The sequence below is a fragment of the Phyllostomus discolor genome, chromosome 1 (assembly GCF_004126475.2).
Source record: "Phyllostomus discolor isolate MPI-MPIP mPhyDis1 chromosome 1, mPhyDis1.pri.v3, whole genome shotgun sequence".
Taxonomy (NCBI): domain Eukaryota; kingdom Metazoa; phylum Chordata; class Mammalia; order Chiroptera; family Phyllostomidae; genus Phyllostomus; species Phyllostomus discolor.
In genome coordinates this window covers 2,568,741-2,582,273 of record NC_040903.2, presented here as the reverse complement: position 1 = coordinate 2,582,273, position 13,533 = coordinate 2,568,741, and the positions used below count along the sequence as shown (strand labels likewise).

Genomic DNA, 13,533 nt, shown 5'->3' with positions numbered 1-13,533 from the left:
GCTGCCCTGCCGTGGCTCAGGCCCCACCGTGCCTCACCTGTCCTGCCACAGCTCCCCTGCCTCTTCAGCTCGCCTCCTGCCCAGCGGCCAGGGCGGTCTCTGACGCCCAGGCCTGGGGCGGCGTACTGTTTGAACTCCGTGGACACGCTGCTCCAGTTGTCCTCTGTCTGAGGACGGCCCCCGGGGGCCAGGCCCCCGCAGTCTGGCAGCTGCTGTCACCCTTACACCCGAGGGACAGCTGTGGACATTTCTCCCTGCGATGCATGGGGCGGTGTGTGGACAGCACGTGCCGCTGGGAGTGTGGGTGCCCAGCTCCCTTCCGCACGTGTCCCTTTCGGCTTGGACCACCTGCGGGAGGGGGCGGCCTCCCTCCTGGCACTTCCCTGGGTGCCACTCACCCTCATCGCAGGGTCAGGTGGCCCCGCTGAGGACACCCGCTGGGAAGACCGGCCTTTCCTGGCAGCGCCTCTACTGAGCAGGCCGGGCGGGCGCGGTCAGGGAACAGCCTTTCTCTCCAGTGGGACCCGGTGACGAGAGGGGACCTCCAGTGGGAGGTCCTCAGAGACCCCGGGCCGTCTCCCCGTGTGCCCCGGTGTGCGCCTGCTCCCGTGGTCGGGGCCGGGCGCCCGGCAGACGCTGCTCCAGTGACGGCGCACTCACAGCCGCACGCTTCCTCGGTGTCCAGGTGGAGCTCGAGGAAAGTGCGGGACCTGTGGTGGCAGGGCATCCCCCCCAGCGTGAGAGGCAAGGTCTGGAGCCTGGCCATCGGCAACGAGCTGAACATCACCCACGGTGAGTGCTTGCGTGGTCGTGGGCGCGGGGACCCCTCCCCGTGGGTCCCGGGGCGTCCCCCGTCCTGCCTGCGGCTGTGACCCTCGAGAGGCCGATGACGGTGCCCTCCCGGGGGTGGGGGACCGTTGGAGGGCCTGGGCTCCCTGCCGGCAGGCGCCTCATTGCCCCGGCGGCTCAGAGCGGTCGCTGGCCTTCTCCCCGACACCTGCCAGCTGCCCGAAGGGCCGCGGCAGCACCTGTGGGTGTGGTGTCACGGCCATAGCATCAGTGGGCAGAGTTTGTTGGGATCTCTCCTTCGAGCTCCGGGAAAGCAAGCCTTGGCCGGGACACGGGGGAAGGGAGGAGAGGTGCGGGCGGTGCGGGCGGTGTTCGGGGTCCTGTTGGCTGATTGCAGCCTTTTTCCCAGGGAGCTTGTGTGTGAGCGCCTCTAGGGGGGCGGGGGGGGGGGGGCGGTCAGCATAGTGCACTCGGCTGGGTGCTTGAGGTTCTGGTGGCTCAGGTGTGGGCGGGGAGGTGACATCCCGACTCACCTGTGCTGGGGCTGGCCGGCTGTCTGGCCACACGCGTGGGTTCCGTCTGTGTGTGCCCCTCTTCCCCCTGCGTGCCCTGCTCCCTCCTGCTCTGTGCCCCGTGCTGCCTCCCGGTGAGACCCAGGCCGGGGGCTCATGGGCTGTGACCAGGTGCTGAGCCCCGAGTAGCTGTGGCTTTATGCTTTCCCCCTCTGTCGGCGGGGGTGGAGGCTCCTGCCTTGTTGTCTTTGTGTCACTTGTACCCAGCAAGTGCTTGTGGAGTCGGTGGTGGCAGTGGAGGCCTTGGGTTTAAAGCAGATTGATCCGTGTCTTCTCCAGGCACTGGTTCGAACCGTCATGGTCTCCACCCGGGATGGGTGTTGGGCCCGTCGGCCCGTTCCGTCGCCGGGCAGGCGGTGTGGTGGGCGGAGAGGCGGGGCACCGTGGTGCTGGAGCTTCCCCCGCACGCAGCGAGGCCCGCAGACCGCGGGCTCTTCGGGCTGGGCTGGGGCATGCCCCCCCCCCCCCCCCCCCCGGTGCTTGGAGGGAGCGCGTTCCCCGTGCACACACGGTGCTCAGCCGGGCTTCTCTTCCAGAGCTCTTCGACATCTGCCTCGCCCGAGCCAAGGAGCGGTGGCGGTCCTTCAGCGCCGGCGGCCCCGAGGCGGAGAGTGAAGGTACGTGTGCCGCTGCGGCCGGGGCTCCCTGCTCAGGGCGGGGGGGGGGGGGGGTGGGGTGTCGCTGTCACCTAACAATGAACAGGAGCTTCACCGAGGCCGCGCTTGCTGCAGAGTCACAGAAAGCTTCATGGAAAAGGTGCTTTTTTTTTTTTTTAAGAGCAAACAAGTTTCAAAAAAACTTTTTTTTTTTAATATTTATTTTTTAGAGAGAGGGAAAGAGAGGGAGAGAAACATCCATGTGTGGTTGTCTCTCACATGCCCCCCGCACTGGGGACCTGACCTGGCCGCAACCCAGGCCTGTGCCCTGACTGGGAATCGAACTGGTGACTCTCTGGTTTGCGGGCCGGCGCTCAGTCCGCTGAGTCCCACCAGCCGGGGCAGAGGAACTTCTCTGAGAAAGAGCACAGGCCAGGTCCTGCGAGGGGTTTGCGTCCTTGCGCTCCGCAGGGCCGGCCGCGATCACCGTGGCTTCCCTCGTCCACGTCCAGCAGCAGCCCGGCACCCACGGGTGCTCCAGCGTCGGCTTCAGGGGAGCATGCGCGCTGCCTCCGACGACACCGCACACCGCATTTGCTAGATGGCGCCTTTAGAGTCCCCCACAGCGCACGAGCACGATGCTTGTGCTGGTTCGGTGGTATCTCCCTTGGTTTTTGCTCCTCACGTGAGGATATATTTACTGACTTTTCGAGAGAGGGGACAGGGCAGAGAGAGAGAAACGTCAGTCTCCCATACGTGCTCCGACCGGCCGCAGCCCAGGCGTGTGCCCTGGCTGGGAATCAGACCCGCGACCTTTTGGTGCACAGGGTGATGCTCCAACCAACCGAGCCACCCGGCCAGGACCGGGTAGTGTCTTTTCTACTGACCTTTTAAAATACCGTCTGCCTGGTGTTTCAAAAGTCCAAGAGACACAGCCGACGCTACTCACACACTCTCGTGAGCCAGGGGCCAGGAGTGAGTGTCCCTCGGCCACGCTGCTGGTGGGGTCCGCACGCGCAGCGGTGCGCCCCGGACCGAATGACGCGTGCTCGTGTCTGCTGGCCACTCAGGTCCATGCGAGGGCACGGTTGTTAAAGCCGGGGACGGTAAAGCCGGTGAGGGCTTGGTGTAGGGGAGGCAGCAGCAGAGCCCACACCAGCGCCTTTGCTCGCTGGGAAGTCGGAGCAGGGGGTTTGGGGTCGCCTTCAGGGTCTCAGCCGGGGGCAGGCTGCCAGCTGCCCCCTGCCCCTGGGGAAGGAAGTGGGGGGATGGCGTGGGCTGCTCCCCGGAGGGAGGGCCCTCCCTGACGTCCGCCCTCAGAGGAAGGGGCTCTGCCGACGCCTGGCTCCAGGGGTGGTGCAGCCCGTGTCTGCGGGAGAGTCCCTGGTCTTGCTGCTGGAAGGCCGCCGAGCCGTGAGGGAGTGGTGCCGGGTGCTGCCTCCGCGAGGTGTGACCGCTCTCTGTCTTCTGGTAGATGCCGGGTTTCCAGCGGCGGACAGAGAAGCTAGCCTGGAGCTCATTAAACTGGACATTTCTAGGACATTCCCTAACCTCTGCATCTTCCAGCAAGTAGGTGGTTGATTCGTTACTTTCACGTGTGTTTGTCTAGCAGTCACAGGCGTCAGACTGCGTGCACGTGTCATCAAGTGGGGGAAGCGTGTGGGCTTCTGTGGGGAGGCGTGGCGGAGGGAGGGCCTCACACTACCGCGGTGAGACTTCGGAGAACCAGTCGCCGGTGCTTCCCAGCAAACTCCCACTGTGGCCGTGTGTCCGCCCTTGGCCGCAGCTCTGCGCTCGAAGCAGACGCACCAGGAGCCTCCCTGGGGCCCCGCGAGGCCCCGTGTGCACCCCGTCTGTCCTCGAGGGCCCTGGGGGCTGCCTCTGCGGCCAGGACCGCCCCCTCAGAGGACGGGCTCTGTGTGCTCCGGCCAGGGCGGGGTGGGGGGAACGGGAAATCCTTGGCCACCTCTGGGGTGTCTGAGCAGGTAGACCAGCAGGCCCGCCCAGAAGCCAGCTGTGGAGACAGAACCAAATGTGCTCCTTGGGGAGGCGTCTCCCCACGGGCCCTATTGCAGCGTGCCGTGCTCAGGGCCGCCGGCAGCCGGTTTGGGGGTCGCTGGAGCAGGGCGTCAGCGGACCTTCGCCGGCGTCTCGGTCGGCCCTCCCGTGGCTGTGGCCGTGGCCGGTGCGGAGCGGCTCCGCCTGAAATGCTCCCGGGTGTGCCCCTTGCCCGCTCCCACCGCCCTCCCTGAGCTCAGGTTCCCGTCCTCTGTGGGTCGCTGCACCTGGCCCCCACGCATCTCTCCTGACCTCCCCCTCTGTCCAGTCACCTCCCTGCCCCCAGAGTGGCTGTGGAGTCCGCTGCCGGATCTGCCACGCCCGTGTTTCCGGCTCTGGACCGGACAGCACCGGGAGAGCGGGGAAGGGCGCGGGGTGGCTGCGAGGAGACCAGCGGTCGGCCCTGCAGTGGGGCGGGGCGGGGGGGCTGGACCCACGGCGGTGCGGAGCCGTGGCTGTGTCCGGGCACTCTGACAGCGCAGGGGGTGAAGGCGCACCCCCCGCCCCCGGTGGTACGGCTGTGGGCAGGGAGCAGGGGTCGGGGCAGGGGGCCAGGGGCCTGGTTGGTGTCCCGGGGAAGCGGCTCCGAGGCTGCGCTCGGGCTGGGTTTGCATGGCCGTCTGCCGGAGAAGGGAGGGCGGTCCAGGCAGCAGGGCTAGAATGGCAGCATCAGATCCCTGAGGGGGCGGGGGACCCCTGGCCCCTCCCCGGCAGAGGGGACGGAAACCCTCCAGCCCCAGCCCTCGGACACTCCTTCCTCACCGGCCGCTCTGTGTGCGCTGGGGCCGGCTGGGCCGTGCTGCCCTGGAGGACAGGGTGCGGGGCCCAGGCACTGGGTCCGGAGGGGGCAGTGTCCTGCCGAAGCCGAGGCCCGGCCCTGCCCGTACCCGCGGCCCAGACGGCCCGTGGCGCGTCCCCGGGAGCTCAGCTTGGTTGACTGGGAGTCACTGGGTGACGATCTCGCTGTAGAAGGGGGAGGAGCAGCTTAGGGTCCTCCTTTGGGTGGGGTTTGGGGCAAGCGGCTCTTCTCTTTCCCTCGGGGCCCCTCTGGGTGAGTCTCCCTCCGTCTGCAGGTCCCACGGGTCCTGGTCTCCCAGGCGTGCGATACGGAAAAACTGGGGGGGTAGAGAGCGGGGAGACAGGAGCCGTGCAGACCTACTGTGGGCATTTGAGGAAGGCGCTGTTGTCGCCTGACAGCGGTCAGCACGGACCTGCTTCGGGCAGGAGCACCCTGGGGCCCTGGCCACTCGCTGACCTTTGAAGGCGGTGCAGTTACGCAGCAAGAGCCAACCGGGTTCGGGGCATGTTTCCAGTGAGGTGCTCGTGCCTGACCCACCAGCTCCTCCGGGCGGCTCGGTAGACTGACTTGCCGGCTCCCTGGCTGACTGGGCCGGTGGTCCGCTGGCCGAGTCCCGCAGTAGTGCAGGGCCGCTGGCACGTGCTTGGCAACCAGCTCCTCCTCCGCTTGCGGCTGGGGAGGCGGGGGAGGCGGGGGAGGCGGGGGCGCGGAGGTCGCCCTGAGCACTAACAAGACTTCTGCATGTGCCCTTCCCGTGTGTTGCTCCCTGCAGGGCGGCCCGTACCACGACACGTTGCACAGTATTTTGGGCGCTTACACTTGTTACCGACCGGATGTGGGCTATGTAAGTGAACCTCTCCAGTAACGTGTGGCGTTGCCGTCCACAGAGAAAGTCAGAACGGTGCCCGCACATCTGAGCGGCAGGGGTCGGGGTGCACGCCCCGTTCCTGGTCGGGGAGGGGTCGCCCCGAGGCCCCGTGCCGCCTGTTCCCTTGCAGAGAAATTGCGTGGACACGGCCGCTCCGTGGCTCTTGTCACATTGTAATTCGATGTAATTTTTGTTTTTTGCATGTGGTTTTTTTAGCATTAGATGAAAAGCTTTGGCTGTAACCGTGTTAAAGCCGCGCTGCTGCTTGTCTGCGGCTGAGCGGACACGTGTGTGCCTGGCCCGGGGCTAACCCGCTGTTGGACGCCTGTCCCTCGGGCCCAGGGACTGTGGTCTGGGGCAGGGTCTCGGGCGGCAGGTGCCTGGGGACTCGGGGACACGGGGACATGGGACGTGGGGCGAAGGAGAGCAGACGAGGCCGCTGGGGTGGCACAGCAGTGCGCTGGCGAGACCGGCCAGCGCCGAGGCTGTCGGCTCAGCGCGGAGGGGTGGTGGCTTCTCGTCCACCATGCGGGCTGCTCCCAATGTAACACCCCCCCCCCCCAACCCGCCCGCAGGTCCAGGGCATGTCCTTCATCGCCGCAGTGCTGATCCTGAACTTGGACACTGCAGACGCCTTCATCGCGTTTTCCAACCTCTTGAATAAACCCTGCCAGATGGCGTTCTTCCGAGTGGACCACGGCCTTGTGAGTATCCCCGTGTGTGCGTGTGCCCCCCACGCAGCAGGGGTTACCGGAGCGTCTGCGTGTTCAGGGGAGGAGAGCACGTTTCCCCCTCCCGAGAGGGGCTTAGAGTGAACGGCACCGTGGAAGGTGGAGGTCACTTGGGCGCTGCGTCGATCTTTAAAACACGCGGTTACAGGCGTACGTACGGACTTCCGAACACGCTCTTCAGGAAGCGTCTGTAAGCACACGTCCTGCGCACGAGGGGGGAGGGGCTCCTGCAGAGACACGCACATGGGGGGGGGGCCGTCTCCGTGCTTGTGTCTGTCTCGCGGGACGCGGCGTGACGGTGCGCTCCGGCTGCTCGCTGGCGCACCCAGATGCTGCCGGGCGCAGCTCCCTCTCCCCGGGCCGGGGGCCCGTGTCCGGTCAGCTCCGTCCTCGGACAGAGCGGCACTGGGTCCAGGGCGCTCTTGCAGGCCCCGGGCGGACGGAGGGGCTCCGCGTACTCGGCCCCCCCTCCGTGCCAGGTGGTTGTGGCCCAGGAGGCCCTGCACGTGCTCACACGGATGGGGAGGCAAGGCTCAGCGCACCGGCACCTGCTCGCGGCCCCCCGCTGGCCAGGGGAGGAGCTGAGGGCGGCCACTTGGGCCCCCGGAGCCCCCGTGCTCTGGGGCCCAGAGGTAAGCTGCCGGTCCCACAGACGCGCCACCTGTGGAGTGGGCGTGGCCTTGACCTGCCAACGTAGTGGGCTGGGCGGGGGCAGCGGCGGCGCCGGGACCCGAAGGCCAGGCGATCCAGGGTTTCCGTCAGCTGGGGCGTTTCCCCCGCGTGGTGTCTCTGGGGCTCCTCAGTGCTTCCTGCTCGGGCAGCGTGTGCACGCGTGTTTTCAAACACGTGTTTAGAAACCGCCGCTCGACGGGCGGCTGTCAGGGGAAGGACGAGCGGGCAGAACCCGTCCGGTGTCACGTGGCGTCACGTGTCGGCAGCGCTCCGTGGCGGTGCCGGTGCCGGTGCGCGCTCCCGCTGCTGCGGGTGTGAGGGGTCCGAGTGTGGGCAGAGCGCGGCCCCCGGCGGGTTGCCGCTCGGGTATTTGCAATCGCTCAGCAGCGATTTGAAAACGGGCTTCGGTGTGGAGGTGGGAGCCTGTGCAGGTGGGTGTGGGGCGCGCAGAACGGCGGACCGGGGCCCGGGGTGCCCCGGCGCGGCGGCGGTGCTCGCGGGGTCGCACCGCAGAGAAGCGCTGAGGACGGGCGCCGGCCCCTTTCAGACGCGCGGGGGCGGGGCGGGCGCCCTCGGGCCCCACGGCCGGCTGCCAGAGGGCGCGCTCCCGCGTCAGCGTCAGCGGTGCCGGTGGGCGTTCCCAGACACTGCCGTCAGGTCGGGGAGCCCCTCCCACACGTGGTGCAGCGGTTTGCGTCTGCGCAGCTCCGCGTGTGAGGGTGAGGCCCAGCTTTCTCTTTGGCGACAAATGGTAAGAACCGTGCTGAAGGGTTTCGTGCCCTGGCTGATGCGGCTCAGCGGAAGGGGTGGCTCAGCGGATGGGGTGGCTCAGCGGGTGGGGTGGCTCAGCGGGTGGGGTGGCTCAGCGGAAGGGGTGGCTCAGCGGATGGGGTGGCTCAGCGGGTGGGGTGGCTCAGCGGGTGGGGTGGCTCAGCGGAAGGGGTGGCTCAGCGGATGGGGTGGCTCAGCGGATTGAGCGCCGGCCTGCGAACCAAAAGGTCTCCAATTCAGTCCCCGTCGAGGGCACAGACCGGGGCTGCGGCCCAGGCCCCCGCTTGGGGGCGCCTGAGGGACAACTGTTCTCTCACACACAACAATGTTTCTCTCCCTCTGTCTCTTTCCCTTCCCTTCTCCTCTCTCTAAAAGAAAACAAATAAAATCTTAAAAAAAAAATAATTTGGCCCAGTTATTACGGGAAAACCACAGCACTGGGATGTTGAACGGGACCTTTGTTTGGAGCAGGTCTCCCACGGTAGGGCCCCTGCCGGCACCAGGTGCGGGCGGGGTGGGTGGGGCTCTCCCGCACATCCGCCGGCCTCTCTGGCCTCTCCTGGATGCCAGCGGCACCTCCCCCGTAGCTGTGACGACCAGAAGTGTCCTCAGTCATTGCCGGAAGTCCCCTGGGAGGCACAGTCCACCCGCCCCTGGTTTGCAGGAGGGCCGTTCACTGAGACGAGCAGGCAGCGCCCGGGAGCCGCACCTGCCCGCAGCCGGTGGGGGTGGAGCAGACCTGGGCTGCGCCCCATCAGCCGGGCCGCGCCCAGCGCAGCGGTGGCCTTCTCTGCAAGCCCCACCCCGGCCCACCCCGCCCCGCCCCAGTCTCCCACGGGCCCTGGGCGGCAGGAGAGCCTGTGCTGGTGGAGCAGGGGTGGCCATCTGACCGCTCACTCTCCGAGAGCACTCCCTCTGTCGCTGCCTCCTGAAGCCAGAGCGGCATCACCGCGCCCCGGACGCCAGGGTCACCCCGCTGGGTGCGCTCGGGGTGGGTGGGAGGCCTGCGTGTCACCCGGGTGATTCGTTCTCAGGAAGGAGCGTGGCGCAGAGGGACGGACGTGGGTGCGCGTCCCAGCGGCACGCTAGGGCCGCGGCGTCCCCGCTGGGCAGGCTGGGCCCGGCGTCCGTGTTTGTCGGTGGAGGAGATGGCAAGGTGCAGCGAGGGGAGTCGCCGTGGAGATTGGTGACTGTCGGCAGGTGGACTCAGAGACACCGCGGTGCAAGGCAGCGTGGCGGCACAGGCCCCGGTGTCCGGTTTCCCGGTGCCCAGGCAGAGTGCTGCTCTCCCAGGGCTGCCGTCGGCCACGCGGGCTGCAGCGGTGCTCCTGCCTTCGTCACAGAGCGCTTCAGTGAGCTGCCCACGGCTGCCCACCACGGGAGCCTGTGGGTGTGGTGGTGCGGACACACCTGCTGGACGCAGGCCACCGGCGGCCAGCCAGTCGGCAGCCCGGGGTCTCGGGAGCACGGGCACCGGCGGCAGCAAGCAGGGTGGCGGGGCGAGCCGTGCCCTGGTGGAGGCGGCCTGTGCGCCCGTGCCGGCGGTCCTGGCCGGAGGGTGGGTGCGTGTGGACCTCATTTTGCCGGCCGGGAACGTGTGCTGGTGATTAGCTTATTCGTGTCTTTCCCGTCCTCTCCCCAGATGTTGACTTATTTTGCTGCGTTTGAAGTATTCTTTGAAGAAAACTTGCCGAAATTATTTGCTCATTTCAAGAAGAACAACCTCACTCCAGACATCTACCTGATCGATTGGTGAGTCTGCGTCTTCGTGTTCAGGGCGCGTGCTCCGCCCCTGCCCCAGGGTCCCGCGGGCCTCACGGCCGGGCCCTGCAGGGCGCAGCCGCCCGCCCCACCGCCCCCAGTGCCTGCCCCTGAGCCCCGGCACCCCTGGCGCCCGAGGGTGCCATCGGCTCTGCGGTGTCCTGTCTGTGGCCCTGCTGCCCCTTCTGAGCCCCCTCGGGGGAGGGGTGGTGTGTCGGACCGCGTCGGTTTCAAGGTGCCGTCTGTCCGTCTGTTAAACGCGGTGTCACAGAGCCAGCAGGGCCACCGGCGCTGGTGGGACACCCAGGTGGCCAGGCTCAGGGGGCGGCAGCGGTGGGCCCGGTGGGGCACCGTGGGAGCCAGCAGCGAGCGCAGGGCCTCGTGACGAGCGCCAGGGCGGGGGGCTGGGGCGCGCAGGTGGGAAGGAGCACTCGGCTGGGACGGGGGGGCCCCCCAAGCTGAGGGAGGAGGGCGGGCCCACGGAGGGAGGGCAGGCTCGGTCCGGGTCCCGCTGGGAGCCCTCAGGATAGTGTCTGCCCGGCAGTTTGCCTCGCGAAGATCACAGTGTTTCAGGGGAACACGTGTTCGTGTCTCCCCCAGCAGACTTGCTCGTCTGGTGGTCTGCACGGTTCAGGTCCGTTCCTGGTAGTCCAAGGTCACATCTATTTGAAAAAATGTACTTTGTTCCCTGCTGACCCCTACTGGGGGGAAAGTGCACAGCAGCGTGCCCCCTGGGGCGGGTCCCGGTGCCGGGAGCCGGGAGTTTCCTGCACTGTCTCCTCCCCGCCCCGACCCCGGGCTCTCCCTGCCGCCGCCGCAGCCTCACAGCAGCAGGTGCTCGGTGAGGGCTGTCGCGGCACAGTGATCAGCATGACAACTCAGAAACCGTACTGCGCGTCGTGAGGCTCTGCGCGAGACCAGGGATGCTGTCCCCTACCGCTTTCCCGTCAGCCGCGTGCTCCTGCGCTGCCAGCCCCTCCGCGTGAGGGGCGGCCCCCCGGTGGGACAGGCGCCCCCCACTAGTGCGCGCTCTAGGGACCGTCGGCATCAGCGCACCGGCTGGTGGGGGTGTGAGGGGCCGGGTTCACGTCAGTGAGTTTGTTTTTACCTCTTTCACCGCGTTGGCCCGTTCCACGGCGGGTGACTTACCGGCGCACCCGCCCGCGCCGCGCCAAGGGGTCAGCGGTTCTTGACCGAAGACGGCGTGACCCCTGGGCCTCGCCCTCCCTGTTCACCCAGGCTCGCCCTGAGCGACTTCTCCCTGTTTCTCCTGACGAAGAACGTCCTCAGAGGGGAACGGTTTGCCGTCGTGGGGGAGGGGAAGCAAAATCGTCAGAAGCTCTAAAAGGTGTCGAGATCGGCGGGTTCACAACTGTTCTGAGCCGCGGGGAGAACGCCTGGGTGGGGGTGCTGCGGCAGACGGGGAGCACTTTGGGGGTGACTTTGAGGTCTGAATGTGTTGGAGTAAAACAGACACTTCTGTACGGACTCCCGGGTTTCTTGCCTCCTCCCCCGCGTGGGCGCGGGCGCCGCAGTGGCCGGCCCGGGAGGGGGCGCCGTGCGGGGCGCCTGTCCTTCCCCCGCGCCCCGGCCCCTGAGCGGCTCCGCCCCCCCCGCCCCCCCCCAGGATCTTCACCCTGTACAGCAAGTCCCTGCCCCTGGACCTGGCCTGCCGCGTGTGGGACGTGTTCTGCCGCGACGGGGAGGAGTTCCTGTTCCGCACGGCGCTGGGCCTGCTGAAGCTGTTCGAGGACATCCTGACCAAGATGGACTTCATCCACGTGGCCCAGTTCCTCACGCGGCTGCCCGACCACCTGCCCGCCGAGGAGCTGTTCGCCTCCATAGCCACCATCCAGATGCAGAGCCGCAACAGGAAGTGGGCCCAGGTACGGGGTGGGGGAGGGGTCTTCCGTGCCTCCCCCGCGGGGCGGGGCGGGGCGCGGCGGGGCGGCGTGGAAGCACCCGGCTCCCGGGCCCCAGGGAGGTTCCTGTGCCGGAGGCCGGCTGTGAGGCGAGGCTGTGCCTGGTCTCGGGCCGGCGTCGCCTCGGGGGCCTCGGTCCGACGGCATCGCCGGGAGGTCAGAACCCCTGGTGCGGCACCGGGTGCTCTCTGTGCAGTAGGCAGCACCTCGTAACCCGAGCCCCCCCCCCCCCTTAAAAAGGGCCAGAGACAGAATGCAGGCGGGCTCACACTCACGGGCCCCTCCTCTCCCCGAGGCGGGATGATGGCTTCCCGGGATGGCGGTGCCGCCCAGCGAACCTGGACTGTGTCACCGCCTTCGCTCGCCAGCGCAGGGCTCAGCGTCGGCTGATGTCCCCTCCCTGTCCCTGTCCGGCCCTGCGGTCAGCCCCACCCCTGTTCACGCACGTCACCCCCGCACACAGCCCCGTGCACACCCACCCACCCAGGCATGTACACACACAAGCACGTGCACACACCCATGTGTACACGCGCCCAGCTGCACGTCACAGACACACCCATAGACATGTGCACACCCACCCACCCATACAAACCCACACACACGTACACCCCCCTCACGCGTGCACTCACACACAGAAAGGATTAAAGCTACATCTGACATCTTGTGTCTTACGTTTAGGAACTAAGTAAAAATTATCGGTTAGTCCTGGCTGCCGTGGCTCAGTGGACTGAGTGCGTGCGGGCCTGTGAACCACAGGGTCACCGGTTCAGTCCCCAGTCAGAGCGCGGGCCTGGGCTGCGGGCCGGGTCCCCGGCTGGGGGTGAGCAAGACACAACCGATCCACATGTGTCTTGCACATTGGTGTTTCTCTCTCTTCCTTCGCTTCTCGAAGTAAATAAATAAAATCTTTAAAAAATAAAAATAAACTAAAAATAAGGTGTTAACGGAGAGCAGAGAGGATGGAGCTGGCTACACTCCGGGAAAGCACGGGAAGGAGCGAGACCCGGTGCTGGTGGTGGCCAGGACGGGGCTGGGTGGCCGTGGGGAGAGCCCTGCGGCCCCACCGCCTGGGTGGTCGCACTGCGGGGCTGGTGGGGTGTGGCTGGAGGACCTCCGCCCTGGGCGGCGGGGGGCGGAGCTCCCTGCCAGGAAGGCGGGTCTCAGGAGCCCGGAAGCGGTGGGCGGAGCCGCCACGCCCGCCATCGGGGTCTGGGTCCAGCGAGTGTTGCGGGCCGCCCACGGACGTGTCCCCTGTGGTCCCCAGGTGCTGACCGCGTTGCAGAGGGACAGCCGGGACGTGGAGAGAGGGAGCCCATCTCTCAGGCACTGAGACGCAGGCGGACGGACTCGTGCCGGGCACCGGAGCAGCCCTCCCAGTGCGCCCAGGCTGTCCGGGACAGACACCGGGGCAGACGCGCCGGCAGCCGGGGGCGGGCGCTGTTGCCGCGTCTGACCCCGACGCAGGAGTTGGCCTTAAACCAAACAAACAGAACTTGTCGAGAAGTAAACCGAGGCTCGGCCTTAAGCAGCTCAGCGGAGCAACGACACGGCACTGGCCTGGCACCCGCGGCCCGCTCGGCGCGGTCTGGCACCAGGGCGGCGGCCGGCTCCCTCCTCCTGCTCCAGGGGAGGTTATTAAATTGTAACGCTTTTATGTCGCCTCCTGGAAAGGACGTCCCGGTCTTTCTTAGCCGGGGTGCACGAGACGTGGGTTGGGAGGCCTCCGAGGAGTCCTGGCCCGCAGTTCCCTGTTTCTGCCCTCACCGACGGAGTTGTCCGGATAACCCAGAAACAGGCCTGGCGTGGGAGGCCCGCCTTCCAGGGACGCGCCAGAGGCCCCGAGCCCTCTCGGGGGGGGGCGGGGGGGGGGTTGCTGACGAGTGCTCATGGCGCCCCGGGGCTCCGGCCGCCCTCGGGCTCACGTCTTACCACGTTGCCTTGCCACGACCACAGCCCGGGGGCTGGGAATGCACGCGTGGGTCCTGTGGGGGCCC

At 67.5% G+C, this 13,533-nt stretch overlaps 2 protein-coding genes across 2 annotated transcripts in view; both read left to right on the top strand.

Annotated features, from left to right (window-relative positions):
* The window catches only part of LOC114493117 (transcriptional adapter 2-beta), a 31,353-nt gene extending 27,295 nt beyond the window's left edge, over positions 1-4,058 (top strand). The window contains exon 4 of the mRNA XM_036018526.1: positions 4,047-4,058. The gene's annotated coding sequence lies outside the window, so the exon portion shown is untranslated. The remainder of the gene's footprint in view (positions 1-4,046) is intronic.
* The window catches only part of LOC114489935 (TBC1 domain family member 14-like), a 13,979-nt gene extending 694 nt beyond the window's left edge, over positions 1-13,285 (top strand). The window contains exons 2-9 of the mRNA XM_036014315.1: positions 519-792; positions 1,898-1,978; positions 3,432-3,526; positions 5,587-5,658; positions 6,258-6,386; positions 9,499-9,608; positions 11,245-11,503; positions 12,804-13,285. Of these exons, the coding sequence (XP_035870208.1) occupies positions 519-792; positions 1,898-1,978; positions 3,432-3,526; positions 5,587-5,658; positions 6,258-6,386; positions 9,499-9,608; positions 11,245-11,503; positions 12,804-12,869 (1,086 nt within the window). The 3' untranslated portion in view covers positions 12,870-13,285. The remainder of the gene's footprint in view (positions 1-518; positions 793-1,897; positions 1,979-3,431; positions 3,527-5,586; positions 5,659-6,257; positions 6,387-9,498; positions 9,609-11,244; positions 11,504-12,803) is intronic.
* Positions 13,286-13,533: the final 248 nt, after the last annotated feature.